Raw genomic sequence first — 19,829 nt, forward strand, 5'->3', positions numbered from 1 at the left:
AAGTATGTGACGAACAATTCCGAGGCACATCAAGTCTGTAAACACAGTAACCACCTCAATGTGCAGAAGGCAACCCACGCGGCAAAGACGACAGATTAACTCCGTAGGGAGGTACTTTGTAGTGATTGAGACTCCTTAAAGTAAAATAATAACAAACAACTCTGCATTTACTCACAAAGTTTTTCTTTGCCTCTGTTTACCACACATAAACTGTGTAGCTTTGGTACACAGAACTTGCAATAACTCCCTGCTAATGTTTGTGTTTGACAAAACCTCCACGCCCAAGATTTTAAGCTGACAGGCACTCTCAGCTCTATGACCATTACAAGATCATTACATTTCTATAAACTTTAGTCATCAATTGCAACAGCCACACAGAACTGTATCATACATAGTCTTAGTTCAGCTGTAATTGTTTAGGTTTACGCAGTCTGAAATCCAACATTTGTGCAAACGCATAGCCACAAACCTCCTCTCTCCGGTTTACATACTAGCTCATCACTTCCAAAACTGAACGGATGTCTGTTTTTTGCTGACATCCAGACAACAACTATCAATTGTATCCATAATAACCAGCACCTTCTGTCAGGGCAAGATTTCATCTTTACGTAGACAGTGTTATTTAAAACTAATCCAATAGACTCATCTTTCAGCATTCCACAATGTTTTTTTCACTAGAATCTGCTAAATTAAGATTTAGAAAACAGAAAAATAAGAGGGGGGGGAACCACACTTGCACAGGCACGAGAGCTTTCACGGAAAGACACAGCGACCAACATTAAAGCTCATGTACTAGGCAATTTCAGAGGCAGGCATTCAGACAAGTATTTCCCAGCACTATACATTTTTTTCCAGCTGCTTTTACATTCTAATTCATTTTTTAATGTTGACTAAACATCACACTGTCCATCAGCAGTATCCCAATCAAGTAAGTACCTAGAAAAAACAGCAACATATTTTCACCGATTTCTCAACCATAATATTCTCCACTTTTACATAGTGTTTTTCCCCTATATTTGTCACTAGATTAAACTAATAGTTTTGAAAAAGGCCAAACAGAGCTTTGTTTCAAATCTGTACAACTTAGAAGTGCAATTAATAAGTATAAAACATTTCCTTACGCATACTGTTATTAAGATGGATAAAACATGTGCTTTCCTTTCAGCTATTCTCGGACCTCCAAGCCATTCTGTAAATCAAGTTTTAAGTCTGATATATCATAAGTTCTTGTCTTTCTGGTCTAGCATGACATTTAGATTGAAGAATATTTCATCCAAAATTCTGCTAGGAATGCCTTTTGAATATAGTAAGTTTGAATAAAACCACGGCAAAAGCATTCTCAAAACATGTCAGGAGAAACAGTAAAAGAAAACAAAGGAAATAGTTCGAATCTGCTGCTGAAAGAATAAGCCAATCTGTGAAACGGCATTGTTAGAAAAGACTGAACTTCAGCAACACGGGGGAGGAAAACCAAGCATCTTCAAACATTAGTAACTGAAGCTGGTCTTAAGCCAAAAGGCAAAATTTAGCCTCAAAGGAGAACATTTCTAATACAAAAGCATATTAACGTAAAGAAATCAGAGCAACAATATTTTTGCTGTCTAAACAATGCACAAATAACTGTGTGTATTAAGCTTACATAAACAACTACCTAAGATACTTATTTTGGTACCCAAGCAGCTTCATTTTCAAAAATACTACACATACAGAGCCCAACTATTTTCGTTTTTAAACCAAAAAGACTAATATGGAAGTTTATAAATACAAAGCAATGTCCACTATATCCCACAAATAAATATTAACATACAATTTTTCTGTGATTGAAGCACTGTTCAGTTAAAAGCAGATAACAAAATGAACTATGTAGTTAATGCTTTTTCCTTCTTACTTGGGTTGTTTCCTGGATGAGAACTTCTTTTGAGGTAGGCACCGGGTAAGGCTTCAGGGCAGCCTTTATTGTTCCAAAAATGAAGTCCGTATGTTCCTTAATAACAGTATCCAGGTAGTCACCTTCTGGGTGTGATCTGTAGTACACTGTAATCTCATCTGTAGGAACCAGATTGCGCTGTAGGACACACCAAATACACTATTAATGGCAGCAAGATGACTTTCACAAACTAAAAGAAGGATACTTGTTAAGTTAAAGAAAAACATATTCACCAGACATTTGTTAAAAGTTTCCACAAAAGATTTAGAATGAAACTATTCTTCTGTCAGAAGGGCAAGAAAGAGGCTTGAAACATGGTGAGTTTTTCTTCAAAAGATAATGACCAAATAGTGTACCTTACTCAAAACGTCTGGCTTCCAAATTCATTTCTCCCCTTAGTGAACTGAAAGCCTACCAAATTTATTAAAAAGCTTTTCTTGATGTATGAGAATTTTACTAGCGTTTATACATCCTGTTAGCCTGAAATTAAACCCTCGGCTCTTTATTGAACAATTGCTCAATCAGTGACATTTTCTTAATGCCCAACTGTTTCCGAGACATTTTGGGACTGTTTTGGAAGGTGGTGACCGGGCTTTTAAATTTTCACACTAGTTCTGCCACATCTCACATACTAACGTTAACTTCAGAAAAAGAGCAATTAATTTGAATGGTACGCTTATTAAAGCTGAATTAGAGCAAAATTCTGCCTCAGTAAGAAAATGGTTTCTAGGAAAAAAAATAGCAGCACCAAGGAAACTTTATTTCTGAAGTCTGCTAAAAATGACTGCCCTAATGCCAGTAATAGTTACTGTGGATCCGGAATCTGTGGGGTTTATTACGTGTACACTTTTATAACAGGAGTGGGAATGAAAGAATGACAGAATAAATGCACATTAGCATCATGATAATCATTAGACAAGACTAAGTATTTTGATATTCATTTAAGTGAAAGTAAATTATGACCTTACGTCCTTACAGAAATAAATTTAAATCATCCAGTACCTTATGAGAGAGTTTTCTTTTCACAGCCACATTCCTTCCTGTTTTTATTTTATACAAATATAAACTATATAGTTTTTTTTAATATATATATTTTATAGATATGTAACTATTTTGGTACAAATTTGTCATTTTTCAGTCTTATACTGAGCATTCATGCAGTCTTAACTGTACAGATATCTTTTCCCAAAAACACGTCCCATGAAAGTTTTCTCTACACATCATTTAGAGCTCTTGCAAGATTACTTCAGGCATAAGTCTGAAAAAGATACAAATTCTAGTGCATTGCCACTGAGTTAGTCAAGTAGGAAAACCCAACATATATCAGAGCAACATGTTCCATGTTGGCAATTGCCGTGGTTTAACCCCAGTCGGCAACCAAGCACCACGCAGCCGCTCGCTCACCGTCCCGCCTGGTGGGATGGGGGAGAGAATCGGAAGAGCAAAAGTAAGATCTCGTGGGTTGAGATAAGAACAGTTTAATACTTGAAATAAATATAATAATAAATTGCAATGAAAAGGAAAACAACGGGGGGGGGGGAGGGGGCGGGCACACAGGAGACAAAACTCAGGAAAAACAAGTGATGCAACTGGACTGATGCCCAGCCCATCCCCAAGCAGTGATCGCTGCCCCCAGCCAACTCCCCCCAGTTTATATGCTGAGCATGACGTCACAGGGTATGGAATAGCCCTTTGGCCAGTTTGGGTCAGCTGTCCTGGCTGTGCCCCCTCCCAGCTTCTTGTGCACCTCCTCACCGGCAGAGCATGGGAAGCTGAAAAGTCCTTGACTTAGTGTAAGCACTGCTCAGCAACAACTAAACCATCAGTGTGTTACCACATTATTTTCATCCTAAATCCAAAACACAGCACTGTACCAGCTGCTAGGAAGAAAGTTATCCCTATCCCAGCCAAAACCAGGACAGGAAAGTGTTATGTGCATGAAGGGACAGGGGACTGTTTTGTGGTTTTTTCTTTAAATTTGTAGGTTCTGAAACCTTTAGAATTCTTCATATCAAGTTACATTTTACTTAATGTCCTCTCCAGATTAAAGGCTTTTTCGCCTTATCACCTCCATGGTGACCATGCTTTCTTGGCACAAAATGAAGATACTGAGTGCAGCTCTTTCTGGATTAGTATTGTAGAGAGAAGGAAGTCACATTGGTTCAAAGTGCTTTAACGTAAGTTCAGACAGCATCATTTCTATGTATGAGGAGAACAATTTAGAGCAGAATCATTAATGTAGGTATACAAATCAGTGCCCAAAATGCCTCCTGCAATTTGCTAAGACACGAGTTTGTTTCCTTTAGCAGTCCTAGACTCAGATGTCCGCTCTCACCAGTGCAGCTGACGGGACCGGAACTGAGATGGAACAGAACATAACACTTTGCAGGAGGCAGGCAGGCCTGAGAGCTGCTTCACCAGGACTGAACCGCTGCTATGTGACTGAAGATAGAAAACAAGAGGGGCTCAGTAAAATAAATAAATAAATTAGGTAATTCACTATGGATAATGTATAGCAAGCTCATTGTTCAACTCTAGCTACTTAGTAATATGGAAATTAAAAATGAAGATGATTATTTGTAATCATTTATGTCTGATCAGAAAGCTATATAGTAGGAATAAATGATACAGGGCTTCATATTTAATTACAAAGGTCAGTTCCTGCTGCATATTGCCCAAAGGTTGCTTGAAAGTAAATTAAAATGTCTTGTTCCAAACCATCGCTTCCTAACCTTTTTGCGAAGCTTCTGGATGCGATTAATCACTTCCCGGGCAACTCCTTCATCCACCATGGACTGGTCTGGGGTAACATCTAGCAGAACTAAAACCTGAGGTGATGCACAGAAGACAGTTGGATAGGTAACAAACTTGAAACAAGCTGGTATTAACTCACTCAGAAGCTCAGGTACATTTTTATAGAGCTCCTCACTTACAAAATACCTTGTTGAAGAGAATACTTTAACATCTCCAAAGTTCAGAAGATAAGCTCCTGGAATTTGTTGAACTAACTGAACAAACAAAACCACCCCAGCTTTCACCTCACCATTTTCATATTCCTTCTAGAGGAACTCTTTCCTTAATTAAAAAAAAAGAAATAACCAATAAAATACCTGAGCATCGGAATGTGCCTCAAACTGGGCAGATCCTCCTGCAATCTGATCAAAGGTATACATGAGACGAAGATCTTCCCCATGGAGCTCATGTCCTTCTACAACAATGGTGCCTGCAGAATTGGCAGATGAAGAGCATCTCTTACAATCAGAGCGAAGAAAAAAAAATTTAATTCAAAAAGCTTAAGACAAGTATCAATCTTCAAATACATGAAATGCAATATATTTGCAATACATTTAAACAGCAGTTAAGCACTAGTAAGAAACCCTGAACTATCCCACATCCAAATTTTTCATACAAGCACTTCTACAGGCAGCAGAACTCACTCAAATGCAGCTGCTTCTGCAACTGTGTGAGTACCATTTGAATGAAACCGAGTAAGACTTAAAAATAACCTGTATACTCAACTAAATCAAAATTTACATTCAAGCAGTTAACTAAACAGATATAGCTGGAAACATCACACCCACCAGTAAATCTGGAATTGAAGCAATGCTTTTAGAATCTAAACTACTGCACGTATACTCAGTTCAAATTTGATTCAGGCTTACAGAACCGTTTACACTCTACTTCATTGTGGCCTTGCAATAGCACTTAAAACAGGAGAACAGCGTAACATTAGTATACATGGCCACTTCTAATCTACTGTCAGCAAAATAACACAAACAACTTTTCTCCTATTCTCATTAACATAAAATTTAACAGGGATAACAACTGGGAAGTAGGCCTTAAGTTTCCCTAAGCCCACAGAAGGATACTTTTGCATCTGTTCCTGCAAATGCTTGATTAAGATACGCAAATCAAGTGCAACTGCTTGATTTTTTTTTCTGATGAGCCAAAGGATTTTGGATCTTCTTTTTCTGGTCAACGTTGCCATTGTTCAGTGGTTTGTACCGCTACGTACCTGTCTCCTGGAATTCCTCCAGCTGCTCACTCTTCAGCTCTTTGATTGCAGCCATGACAAGCTTAAATGCCCCTTTCAAACGCTTCCCAAGCACCATGTGATCGGGTTCTGCTCTCAGCCGGACTCCGTATTTATCTTTATTAGTCGATAATGTCACTTGACGTACATTAAGCTCCTATATAAATACACCAAGAGGAAAAAATGAAGCTAAAGAACAACCATCTCTGACAAGCGTGGAAAGAGTACAAAACCAGGGGCCACAGAACTAGGGAAGTCGTAAGTCTCAAGCTGCAAATTGTTTTATACGGTGGTCTCTATGAACTAAGTAATTTGCCAACACTGCAAGAGCAAATAAACCCAACCAACACGGAAACTATCCTTCGACAGAAGATCCTATCCTCCTCTTCAGCCTTTAGGTAGGCATTTCTCTGTTATTAATAGACACCAGTCAGCTCTCAACTCAAATCAGATCCCTATTCAACAACCTCTTTTACTTTACTGTTACAACTGCCTGAAGAGATAGAATTACCACCTTTGTGTGCAATGGCCTGGCAAAATTCAGGAAGAAAAATTTTGCTAAAATACTCCTTTCAGTATGCATTTAGCAAGAAAACTGTAATCAACAATTTTCTCTTTTAAGTTGTACAAATGCTACTGCCTCATTCTGTCTGTTTCCTTATCTGTTTATTCTAGGTCCTTACTGTACAGAAAGACACCTTCACCTTGCTCAGAAAAACTTCAGTCTACGCTTTGCAGCGCAAGGACTCTGAAGATCAGTGTGCAGGGGCAGCCAAAAGCTTGTAAAACTTGCATGAACTTCAGGAGGGGCCCTAGACCAAGCGTGTTATTTTGCCACTACAGAACCTTGGGTGTGCCCATGTTTTATGAGTAACGCGTGCAGCTTTTGTCCTTGTATCTGAAGGGAAATACAGTGGTGCTGTAGGTGGTCTTGGAGAGCAGCTGATTTAAGAGAACAGCATTGCTACCTATGAGGAAAGATCAAGGCTGGAACTCTTTGGAGGGAAGAAAGTGGAAGAGGGATACGGTTGAATTTTAAAAAGTTCTGAAGGAGGTGGGTAAGGAATGTAAAACTGTTATTCACCAAATCCCCAAACAACCCCTTAAGTAAGGGAGCACGCAGTGAAAATAGTAGGAGAGTAGTTTAAAAGAGATAAACAAGTAGTTAACCCTTGGACCTTAATGCCACCAGAGGAGGTAAGCAGGAGTGTGCCAACAAGTTCAAAAAGGAATTAGGCTCCTAACAGGCACGTGAAGAGATGTTAAAGGGAATTGGCAAGCATGTGCCCTTGAGTGTCTTTAATACAGTAGCTGCAGATGGCTGACTGTGACAGGAGTCTACTGCAAGAAGCGGCCAGATGCTCGTGCTTTCTCTAAATGGACTCTGCGATTGCAGGAGACAGCACGATGTGCTAGATGAGGCACGAGTCTAAACCACTGACTCATTTCTTACGTTCTTAATTACAAATATTTTCCTCATCACATAAGCACATTAAAACCCACCATTAAACGCCCCCCGCTTCGTTACATGCCCTGACCAACATACAGTGCCAAATTTGAAAATACACAGCAAACCTCTCCGCTCTACACTTAATTCTGTCCAACAAACAAATGCATTACACACGTTATTAGTAACACCAAGAAATAATGTCCCGGTATACCTCCTGTAAATAAGAGCACTATATCCCAGTGTTATTTGCTGTCTTCAAGAGAGTCTGTTTTTTCCCTGCTTTGTAAAGCTAAGTAAAAAACACACACAATACCTAAATTTCCAGTTTTGCACAGTCTCACTCTCTCTATTCTTGGTGTAGCATACCAGGGACAGATCTTGGAGAGTTTTAACTGACAACATGCAACTCTTCTACAGGTACAAACCTGCACATATCTGGAGCACATTTCACTATAATTTGGCAGGTTTTGTCTGTCAGACTGCCCAATACTTGAAGCATTTTGTGTTTAAATCTCCACTAGAAGGTTGTTAAAGTTCACATCAACATGATGCAGAATCACCAAGTGCATTTGGCAAGCGAGCTACTCCCAAGTCATTTAGGGAGCAGAAATGAATGGTAGCGTCAGCATGACAGGACTAGCAAGTAGCCAAACATTTAGACTGAGAATTAATGCTTAAATACAACCTCTGAGCTACAGTCTAATTCCCTAGGAAGTCCTACTGACATGAGGAGCCAAGAATACAACTGAACCCGATTTTATTCAATACACCTGTTAGGAAATCTAATGAAAATTACATACTTCAGAAATTCCATTTTAATGGGGTGCTGTTGGAAATGAGCCCACAAGTGGTAAATGACGACCTCGTGGGGAAAAGGAAATAATCCAAAAAATAGCACAAATTTAAAGATGACTTTTGGCCTGATTAGCTAAATTACATACAAGCCAACTCCATCAGGACAAGTTTTCTACAGTAATTAGATTAGGAAACCATTCTTCTGTGTACATGATCAATTAAAAAAACAGAACGATTTTTCAAAAAAAAGCAAGTCTGTGTCTTAGGTCTGTTTATATCTGCCTGTTGTATTTAACCCAGCACAGCCGTTCGCTCACTCCCCCAGCCCAAGTGGGATCATGGAGAGAATTGGGGGGGAAAAAAAGCAAAATTTGTGGGTTGAGATAAAGACAGTTTAATAGGACAGAAAAGGAAGGGAAAATAAATAAATAAATAAATAATAACAAAAGAACATACAAAACAACTGATACACAATGCAATTGTCCACCACCTGCCAACTGATGCCCAGCCAGTCCCCAAGCAGCGATCACCACCCCCCAGCCAGCTCCCCCCAGTTTCTGTACTGAGCATGACGTCCCATGGTATGGAATGGCCCTTTGGGCAGTTTGGGTCAGCTGGCCTGGCTGTGCCCCCTCCCGGCTTCTTGTGCACCTGGCAGGGCATGGGAAGCTGAAAAGTCCTTGGCTAGTGTAAGCACTGCTTAGCAACAACTAAACCAGCAGTATGTTATCAACATTATTCTCATGCTAAATCCAAAACACAGCACTGTACCAGCTGCTAGGAAGGAAATTAACCCTATCCCAGCCGAAACCAGGACACGGGCTCAAAGTGCTTTGACTTAAAATAGTTCTTAATTTTATCTTCCCAATAAATCAAAATTAGCTCCTTAACACATCTTCCAAGTCTCGTACACACAAACCGAGGCAACCAGTGCTTCCCATCACCAGTAGGAAGACCTGTATATTCAGGCATTCATATGTACAAGGGCCTTTAGTTGGTGCCATGTGCCAGACATGATCAGATCAACCGGTAACCCAACTACGCCCAATTCTCAGAACAGCGAAAGAGAAATGCCAGTGCTGTGCTTCAGCTGGGCTGGTCTCTCTAAGTGAACATCCTAAAAAAGAAAATAAGTATTGATTATGTAATACTGTAAGAAACAAAATACTGAAGGACCACACACTGCCACAGTTTGCGTGTCAGTTAATTCGGCCCATTCACGGACTCAGTCTAGTACACTACTGTAACACCATTAACGTTATGAAATATGGTACACCTCAGATTTGATGAAGTAAATTTTCTCCATTTTATTGTAGCCATACATAGAGGTGGGAGATGAAGGGTATACAAAGGTTGGATGCAAACAAGATTCTGATTGTGCTTAGAGTAAAATTTACTCAGATAAAACCTTCCACTGGAAGCAGTTAGGAAGAGAAGCCCTGAACTAGGCTTGTAAAAGGCCTCAGATACTTATGAATAAAATGCAACTGTGTTCAGTTGCTAAAAGCCTTCTGGATTGATTTCATTCTGTGAGCTTGGCCATTTTTGCATGACAACTCTATATTCTGGACAGTTCTAATATTAAAATCCATTCATTTAAACGATTTGCTATGTTCTGATGATGAGAGAGTAAGACTGCAGATCAAAGACTACAGCTACTTCTGAAAAAGTGATGAATGAAATTTTCGAAGAATTGACAAGTGTATTTTTCAATTCTTCTGTCAGCAACTGCATAAAATCAAATGGTGTAGTTTCTTACAGATTACCTCTGGCACCTGCAAATTTACTAGAAACACGCTTTTGGCAATAACCAAAGGTTCTAAAGCTTTGAATATGTAGGAGGTTGATGAACAAAGCTGCAAATACAGCCCAAGTAATACTACCCAGTCTGCCTGTATTCATTGACCTCTTTAGCTCTGAACCATCCTAGTAAACAACTAGACTGATTGCTATGCAATCCAATAAAACCCATACTAAGCTTCAGCATCAGCTTGTTGAATTTTAAGATACATAATAAAAATAGGACAATAGACAGTATCTTGTATTTGTGCTTCCATAAAGGTATTTGAATTTGTTGAAACTCATCTCCCCGTAAGACATACCTTAACTTTGTTTGCAGTAGCAAATAAATACAAATTAAAACAATTTTGTACAATCCAGTTATGTAATAATTTATCAAATAGTTAGGTTCCTGTGTTACCTTTTACTAGCTGTAGAAGTTGACAGCAAATTTTGTGAGCTATCTTTTTGGAAGTAATTTCAGTAAGCAAACCTTATCTCCCTTAAAATTGGATTCTGTAAAACCCACAAATCCAGTTTTCAGATCAAGAAAATGTGATAGACACTAATCTGAATTTCACAAAATTCTGCTGTTGAAAAGATCCAGGTATTGAAATGATTAATAATAATAGCAGTTCTGAAGTGAAGCATCATAACTGCCAAGCCTAAGAGAAATAATCAATATGCTAACATGACAGAAAAGCCTTACAATCCCACTTGCAAATCAAGATTTTTTTTAATTAAAATTCCTTTCACGCACAATTCTTAAGAATTCAAGTGCCACAGTAACTGAAAGAAAGAAGCATACAACACTGATCTAGAAGTTTTGTGCATTGAGCCATGACTCCCTTAGCCAGTGCTCTTAAGTTGCTCCCAGCAGAATTTTTAGAAGCCTTCCTTAGATGTGTATTTAGGCTTGGAGAAAGATGGTTTTGCTGGAGTAATACATAATTAGAAGTTTAAGAGGTCCTCCACTGCTTCAGTCATCTCCTTAATTCTTTGACTGACATGGTTGCTCTCACCAAGACAAGTGAGGTGAGTTGATCTTGCTTGGGTAGATGCAGATTTTTGTTCTCTTTGCCAAGGCAAAGCAGCTGATCTCGACAATGACAACTTGAACTAAAAAAAGTTCCATCACATTTTAAGCATGTGACTAGATCTTCTGTTACAGAGCCCTCTGAAGATACCTTATTGAAAGGAAGAAGGAATCCTTAACCTCCCAAGGACAGGCGTACGATAAGGGCCATGCCATTTCTGGAGAAGGGAAAAAAATCCATAGATGCTCTACTGCCGGTGGTTATTATAATAGAAAAAGAATTTCTCACTTATCTTTGAAGACCCATTTCACTGGCTTTAGAGAATGCAAAATGTTACAAACACTTATGGAAGGAAAAAATCCATTAAATGTAAAGCATCATAACATTATGCTTCAGGTACTACCAGCATGCCTTAGTACAGCCACTGGAACAGACTCTGTCATGAGCGTATATAAACTGATCTGGAAAGTGACAGATTCTGACAAACGAAAGATAACAGGAAGGTCAAAGGTCAATTATTAGCAGAAATACAGTTTATTTAATAATCCAGAGGTCATTAAACAGAAACACAAACTAAAGACAGATTGCTGAACCCACCAGTCCTATATTATATCAGCTCTAAGAAGTACAGAGGTCCTAAGGAGATACAACATGGTAAGAATTTCCTGAAGACAGAAATGAGACAAAGCTCCTCCGCAGTGTCAGACTCAAAGCCTCAGTGCTGTGGATGGCTGAAGGAAAGGAACCACTCTGAGCTGTGGAGAATCCCGGCATTTCCCACCCAATTACTGTACTTGGACACATAGCAGCCCTACACTAATATGACAGTAGTGTGGGAAGTACACTGGGGGTAAAATAGGACAAAGAATTAAGTTGTAACAGTAATCTGTTTTTAGTATATACGCTACAAGCACTTAAAATGCAGGAAGAGGGCAGACCAGAGGATAATGAAAAGTACATCCTGTGGCTCACCTTTCCAGATGTCAAGTTATCACGGAAGGGGAAGGGGAAGGGGAAGGGGAAGGGGAAGGGGAAGGGGAAGGGGAAGGGGAAGGGGAAGGGGAAGGGGAAGGGGAAGGGGAAGGGGAAGGGGAAGGGGAAGGGGAAGGGGAAGGGGAAGGGGAAGGGGAAGGGGAAGGGGAAGGGGAAGGGGAAGGGGAAGGGGAAGGGGAAGGGGGTCTTTCATAAACTGTTCAGATGTACAACTACATTGCTGTTCAAAATTTTTTTCTTCTGATTTTTGCTCATTTAAACAGAGATTGTTTCAAACAAGTAGATTTGAGAGAGCAAGACATGAGGAGGCTAAGCTTGCAGTTCACAGGCATTCAGAAACTGTATTAAGACTTCGACATGAAATCTCCTGTAAAGGTTAAGGAAGTTGATATTTTGGGGGGGTTGTTAGTTCTTGTATTACATTGTACTTAACTTCTCTAACAAGGACCTTACATTGAGGCTAGTATCCCTTCCTCAGAAACGTTCTTATCAGGAGGTCTTGAATGGGGAAGATCGTCTGAACAACTACCTAGGTGGTTTGGTTTTACAAGACCACTCCTTCAGTTCCCATCTGAGAGAAAAGCTGGCGTGTATTCTGCCTCGTTGAATTAAAAGCCACACACAAATACAACAAGACTGCATAAGGGAAGGATTCAAGTGAAAATCCAGACAGATTAATATACAGAAATTATTGTCACGAAGTAATCCCCAATTTATATTCAAGTCTAATGCACGCCTTCTGCCCAACATCCAACACCAAATCAGTTCCTGCTTTCTTAGCAAAGAGCTGCTATTCAAAATGCAATTCTTTCCTCCCCAAAACACATACAGTTACAAGGATGAAGTCATGGCTTATCTCCCCAAGGAACACAATGAAACATCCGGGTGAAAAGTGATCATCTATCCCAGCGAGAGACTACTGCAGCAAAAGGAAATTAAGACTGCTCAGAAAGAACAGCATTGCTTAACCAGTCTTCCTTCTTCCCTCACTGCCTTCCAGAGTGGTTCTGAAAAACCTCCAATCTTACAGTGGAGATTATATTACCTCTAACTCCCTGTTCAGCAAAGCAATTATAAAGCCCCTAGGCTGCTGACACTGAGAAATTACACGTAGCATAGCTCATGATATCACATGCATGATCGTGACAGATTTAAGTAGTAAGAACCACTGGACTGCAAGATGTTTTGAAGGCCCCAACACATAGAAAAAAGTTCAAAGGCATACTGGCATAGTAGCGCTTTTTTTTTTCCTCTCTTGTTCTTTTTGACTAAAACCACCATAGCTCATCGAAATTCATCACTGTAGCTGAAACACTCTTCCTTCTCATTATTCCCTCTTACTGTTTGATTTCTCTTGTACATCATAGATGTGAAAGAAGATGCATATAAAGCCTATTTGTAGTGAAATTTAATTGAACATAAAGACTAAAAAAAGCCCTCTCTACAGTCTTTTAAGCAAATCAAAAAAGTAATAGGCTTTGTGCCTTCACTACAACTTCTGAAATGCAGTACTGAAGTTTAAAAGATTTATTTATAGTATAAACTTATAAATAAATGAAGTTTATAAACAAACTTCTTTTTCATTACACATCTTAAAATACTGTGGATTTTTACATGACTGACTAAAAGCAGAAACTGCAGCCAATTTCAGGAAGTTACGCTCAAAAAACCAAGAAGGGTTACTTTTCTTTTGAATGACGGGGCTTTTATCCAGACGAAGATTTAGAAGTAGGGCAGGCTGCATTTCTCTAATGGACACATTAAAAGAGTATTGCAGTGGCATACAGGTGCAGATGAGTGTAAGAAATTGTATAGACTAACATCTTATTTATTTGACATTTTATTTCCTAAACAACCTCCTCCAAATATCTTGACTGGTCCTCTATTCTCCCTTACATGGAACTCCTCCTCTTCATCAACCCTTCCACTTACTGTCAAACTGTTTTTAATGCCCTTTAACTGAAGGGGATCACAAATTTTACTATCTTATCTCTTTGACAACATGTAGTTGACTATTGTCTGATTTTCATTCAGAAAATGTTTTTTTCCTTTCACCAACCAAGAAAAAGAACATTTCTAATAGCCTCTTACTCCTGTGTGGTCAGTTTGAGCGATTAAGTGTTTCTCAATACTACAACAGACTAAGGATCATCACCCATTTACCTTCGTTTCTGTACACAGTACCCATTCATATCCCCTTTCATGACAATTCTCTTTTAAATTAATTTTACCTAGGGAGTTACTAATATCATCAACAGGCAAGGTTAGGGTTTTGTTTATTTAGGTAACTGACATACCAATCCAGTTAAACATCATGTTCATCATGTTCTTACCTCGAGTATGTACTTCTCTAAAGATCTGACGTTTTCCAGAGCCTCTGGATCCTGATGGATAACAACTACTTCTTTCAGAGGATACTGGGGAGAAGGGGGAGGGGGGGGGGGAAAAAAATCAGAAACTTTTGTCCTTCCAACTGAAAATAAAGAACTTCAGAAATTATTATGTATCACTTGAAGTATTTTATTGTTGAACTCTGTTTGCTATTCCAAATGTAATTATTCCATTTTCCCAGGCTTATCCCAAAGTTACAAAGGTATTGCACATTCCCAAGGTATTGGTAAGAGATGTTAAGGGTTCTAACCTTTACTGGAATTGTTTTTCTGTCTCTGATTACTCGTCCAAGCTCAATAACAGACTGCAAACAAGAAACGGCACTTTCGATTTTTTTGTCGATGAGATCCTCCCTAGATTTAGAAGGAAACATGATATTGCTTCGTTTTCATTGTATCTGTTTGAGCAGATTGAAAACATTTTGCCCCCTTCTCTGAAATTTCCCACAAGAGACTCCGTTACGCCCTGTTTGGGGCAATTTGAAAAAATGAACAAACAGCTTTTTCTTCTGTCTTTGTGGAGAAGAAGATGAGGAAATAACTTGCTGAAAACAAAAAACAGAGCTATTTTTAAATCATCTTTTGTTAGCACCTCGCACAAGATGGAGATGATGGATTGAGTCATACTACCTATTCTATTAATATCCAATAAAAAGTAAGATTTACATTAATAATATCATAAGAAGATGCAAAAAGATACTATAAATAGGATACTTATAATGACAATGAAATACCTATAATGCAACCAACTCACTGGATCTCAATTTATAATCTTTTCCAGGAATTCTAGATACTTTAGACTGATGTTTTAGACAGTCTTGTCATCTTTCCTGGCTTCATCACTTTAACACCCCTCCATTTTGAGGCAAGGCAGGGTTGGGGTTTTTTTTGCCTTTTTTGGGGGGGGTTGGGTTGTTTGGGGTTTTTTTGAGTAAGCTGACATTCACATCTTGTTTCAAATGTACTAGCAGCCAACAGTTCTGAAAATGTGGTTTTCTTGATTTCTTGAGTAGCTGCATAAATTGAGCAGCTCCTTTACAACCGCACAAGTGTCATATCAAGACCAGAGGTACCGGTTCAAAAGACAGCTGTGAATAAAATGAACAAAGTTGCTTGCTGTAATATAAGTAGCAAAAGTACTGGGATGAAAACCACGCATCCAATAAGGCTTGTCCAGGAAAACAGAACTGGTAAAACAAAAAACTTACAACTGAAATATCCTCATCTTCTGCACTAGGGCTTTGATTAAGATGTTACTACCTATTTTGAAGCTTTTGTTCTTCCAAAAGCCAGTCTTTCACGACGGTCCTCCAAAAACTTGGAAACGTGTAAATTGTGAGATAGAAGATTTTGCTCCCGGAAAGATTCATACAGTATAATGTGGCGTCATTTCAATATTACTCACCATTACTTAACAACATTGTGGAGCCACAAAATGAGAATAGCCTTCACAGATTGTATGCACATCCACAAAATTTAATTCAACCAATCTGTTCAGACACTAAGCAACCAAATAATACCTCAGTGGGGTTTGTAACACAGGTATTGAGTCCAGTTCAGCTGTGAAAGTGGCCAAGTCCCTGTACATGCCCATCACATTGCTATAGTAGTATTTTCTAGTACTGCATCAAAAAAAGTCTCTATTAACAACTGACAATATTGTCCTTACGCAGTCATCAGAAAAATATTCAAAGAAAAATGCAATAATGTGCTTCACAACTCAAGGTGAAACTCTAAAACTTCCACAATAATTTAGTTCTGAAAACATGTCTTTTTATCTGACAAAGGGAACAACTGATACGTAGGGGATCCAGTAAATTACACAAAGTAGTAGCAGAAAAAAATCCAAACAAAGTACAAGACAAAGAGGAAAGCCGTGCAAGCCACTCAAATACATCATATGTTTGCACGATGCAGCAGAAAGCCAGTTAGCACTAACAGGAATAAAAAGTGATGAAGCCACTTTTAGACGCTTATGCTAAGCCCATGCCTGAACTGAGTTCCTGCAAATAGCTCACTATCCTTCCACTACTCCATTCTACAGGAGCTCAAAACCATTTCTGATAGCTCACTGATGAGTTTTGCGTTCTTTGATTACATATTCTTTAGAGCACTTTCCCAGGGAACAGAAAATCAGCACCATCATTATGTCAACCTCAAACTCCTTGTTGCAGTAACTCTCACTATTAAAGCTATCAGAAAGAACATACACTTTCCTCAAAGGATATAGTATCCATAAAAGAAACACTATTAGTAGAAGGTTTAAATTTTTAAACTGGCACATGAAGTATCAAGGTCAGCTCCCTTATCTTTGAGGGTTTTCAAACTGAGCTGCAATGCAAAAGGAAAGTTTGCTTCTCTTACATCCAGTGACTAACAGCAGACTGCAATGCAGGCACTAACTTAATCCACTAATGTAGCACCAAGGCACTAACGAGCAACTGATTACTGTAATATTAGTGTGACTCCCTTGGCTGGATTAAAAAAAAAACAAACCCAAAACCACAAAACAAAACAACTTCAGTTGTCAAGTTCTACCTGGGTTGAGTTGATACTATGGATAACCCAGAGCATATGTCCAGTACCACCAGCATGGACCCAAACCTTTTTGAAACACACTGGCACTTACAAAAAAACCTCACCCATCAGCATCCAAAGAAATGGTCTGCCTGGAAAGCTCTCTCATATGCTGTATCCTCTTACAAGGAAGTGGCAATCTCTGGACAATGGTCTAAATTCTTGATCTGAAGCCAAAAGAACTCACTCTGCTGGCTCCATATGTGGTCCACACAAAACAATAATTCCAACCCACGTGGGATCTGGCACCAGCATTCACTAAGAAAGGCCTAGAGATGGGGGATGCACACGTTCTTGCAAATGTAGGGCTCACAAGAAAGTTTTATAACCCTTTTGGGCCCTTCATAGGTAGGCATTATAGCTTCTAGTCAGCGCATGCTTTGAAGAATAGAAAGGACATTCCTTGCCCACCATATGAAGGAAACATTATGAGCTGGGAACATGCATTCCTCCTAATTGTTTTCTTTCCTGTCTACAATCCTTTAACCTAGCAGAAGTCTACTGCCTAAATGTGGAGGGAAAAGAAAATCCCCAGCTAACGTCGAGAGTGGGGTGTGAAGCATACTGCTAGTGAAGTGTTCTCCTACAGCAAAGAGACTAACATTAATCAAAGCTTAATCAAAACTTAAACATTTTTTGACTGTAGAAAAGAACATGTTAACTATCAATCTAAAATTCTTCCTGAAGCAAAGGAATATTCACATTATTAAAGCAGCTTGTTTTCTTGTTATGCAAAACAGTTTTAAACACAAGTAAGTGAAGGAGCACTGTTCTGTGAAAAGCAAAAGAGGGGGGGAAAAAAAAACAAACCACAAAACAAACCAACAATAAACCAAAACCCAGCCAAACCAAAACCACATTTTGCCACATAACAGCTGTCTCTTACCTCACTTGGGGAAGCATGAGGTAGTGGATGCTTTCAGTATTCTTTTCCTGAACCGAGGCCGGATCAATAAGTGTCTTCAGATTCTGGTACATCAGCTCAGTGATAAATGGAGTATATGGTGCCTGTAACATTGCATTCAGTCATCATCTTTTCTTTATTGTTTGTACATTATGAATCAGTAGTACTTATGAATTGCGCAAGGACAGTTCAGCAAAAACAATGCTTACACAGTGTCTTCAATGCAGAACTGTAATGTTATTCAAAATGCAGACTGAAATAAATGATGAAATTGCTACTACTTATTCACCTCCTTCCTGATATTTACATGTTACTTTTGGGCGTCTGATAAGAAATCATAATGTCTCTATCAGTCAGGTGATATTTGCCTTCTTTATATTTGGAAGCTCATGCTACAATGAAGAGTCTAAATTCAAAGTTTTGGAACGTGGGATGCATCCTCCCTCTCATGCATCAGAAAATTTATATTATAGCAAATATATACAATTCTTTATAGTACCATGGGGCAGATAAGCAAATAAAAGGGAGAGGCGGAAAACGAACTGTGCTACACAAATCAGTAGCAATATGTTTTCTCCCCATGTGTTCAGTCTCTGTACCCCTCGTTTCTATGGTCAACTTAATCTAAAAGCATGCATTGTTGTGCTTAACTACATTAAAAATATCACATAATTATATTGGGCTGTAATTTCCTTACCATAAGTCTGCACATGGAGAACAGAACACTAAACAACGTTTCCAAGGCCATAATGCAGTCTTCAGTCCCATTCTCGCCCTATTTGAAGAATTCACCAAGAAAAAAAAACAACTGCAATTTTAGGATCAGCAAGTGTACTTCAATAAACTTCAAAAATTTCCTATGTTAATGCAATAAACTGGTTTTCCAAACTGTATTCATTTTGCTCAATCCCATCCAGCAAGTGAAACAGAATTACTGGGCATTTTGTTTGGCTTTCCTCATGAAGCAAAGAGGAGGAGGGAAAAAAAAAAAATGTTAACTTCTCATTCCCACCATCAGGTACAAACTGATATAATTTAAAATGCAGCATAAAGATTTTGCATAACACCATGCAGCTGCTATGCATTAAATTAACAGACTACTAGGATTTTGTTTACAGTACAAGATTGCAGAAGTAGATACCTACCTTTAGTCTTCTGCGATTCATTCTAACATACCAGTTGGTCAGAATATCAACAAACTTCACTAATCGAGGGACTACAGTGTACAGTCTGTAAGCTAGAAGGAAGAAAGTTTACTGTAGTTAATATTTACCCTCTGCATCAAGCTCCTCACTTAAAGAAACACATTGTCATTTGTAGCTCTGGTGTTAAACATAAAACCTGAGCAGAAACACATATGTTAGTAAGATCAAAAAAGTGGTTAGACATACTATTACGTTAAAATCATATTTTGAAATTGTACGTCACCAGTTCTCATGCTTCAAGACAAACACATCTACCACCAAATTGCTTCCCTAATCCTACACAAACACGCATTATGGAAGCCTTATGCTTTTATCTGACTTGTAAGAGGATAGTGGATAAAAGACTATTAATCACAAAGGATTTGGCAAATCCTAGATTTGCACATGCTGTAAATACAGCCAAGTCACTAGAAGTTTAACAGAAGTTATTGTAGAATCATACAATAAAATTTTATTAATTACTGCCAACTTTTTTTTTTTGTTCACCAGATTTAAAATGAGACACCTATTTCAATCAATTCTCTCTGAATTAATTGCAATTTTAAATTATTTTTCTAAGTAACTCAGTCGGCTAAAAGAATGTAAAGTAACAGCAAGCCTGACAAGGTAAGAAGATAAACATAGCTGTATTTTCAAGTTCTGTGTAACTTAAAAGCATGGAGGACTGCCAACAGGAGAAAGAAGGTCATCACAAGCATCACTACGCAACTGAGAAAACAAATTTCAGTTGTTTGCGAGA

The 19,829-nt window shown here is 38.6% G+C and overlaps 1 protein-coding gene across 2 annotated transcripts in view; it reads right to left on the reverse strand.

The window, feature by feature from the left end:
• The window catches only part of IARS1 (isoleucyl-tRNA synthetase 1), a 116,312-nt gene that overhangs the window by 15,362 nt on the left and 81,121 nt on the right, over positions 1 to 19,829 (reverse strand). For both annotated transcript variants that reach the window (XM_076346026.1, XM_076346024.1), the window contains exons 22-30: positions 19,031 to 19,122; positions 18,583 to 18,660; positions 17,868 to 17,989; positions 14,656 to 14,758; positions 14,348 to 14,431; positions 5,943 to 6,117; positions 5,038 to 5,150; positions 4,660 to 4,755; positions 1,889 to 2,065 (exon numbers count right to left, since the gene is read on the reverse strand). In XM_076346026.1, the coding sequence (XP_076202141.1) occupies positions 1,889 to 2,065; positions 4,660 to 4,755; positions 5,038 to 5,150; positions 5,943 to 6,117; positions 14,348 to 14,431; positions 14,656 to 14,758; positions 17,868 to 17,989; positions 18,583 to 18,660; positions 19,031 to 19,122 (1,040 nt within the window). The remainder of the gene's footprint in view (positions 1 to 1,888; positions 2,066 to 4,659; positions 4,756 to 5,037; positions 5,151 to 5,942; positions 6,118 to 14,347; positions 14,432 to 14,655; positions 14,759 to 17,867; positions 17,990 to 18,582; positions 18,661 to 19,030; positions 19,123 to 19,829) is intronic.

Source organism: Aptenodytes patagonicus, chromosome 8 (assembly GCF_965638725.1).
Source record: "Aptenodytes patagonicus chromosome 8, bAptPat1.pri.cur, whole genome shotgun sequence".
Taxonomy (NCBI): Eukaryota; Metazoa; Chordata; class Aves; order Sphenisciformes; family Spheniscidae; genus Aptenodytes; species Aptenodytes patagonicus.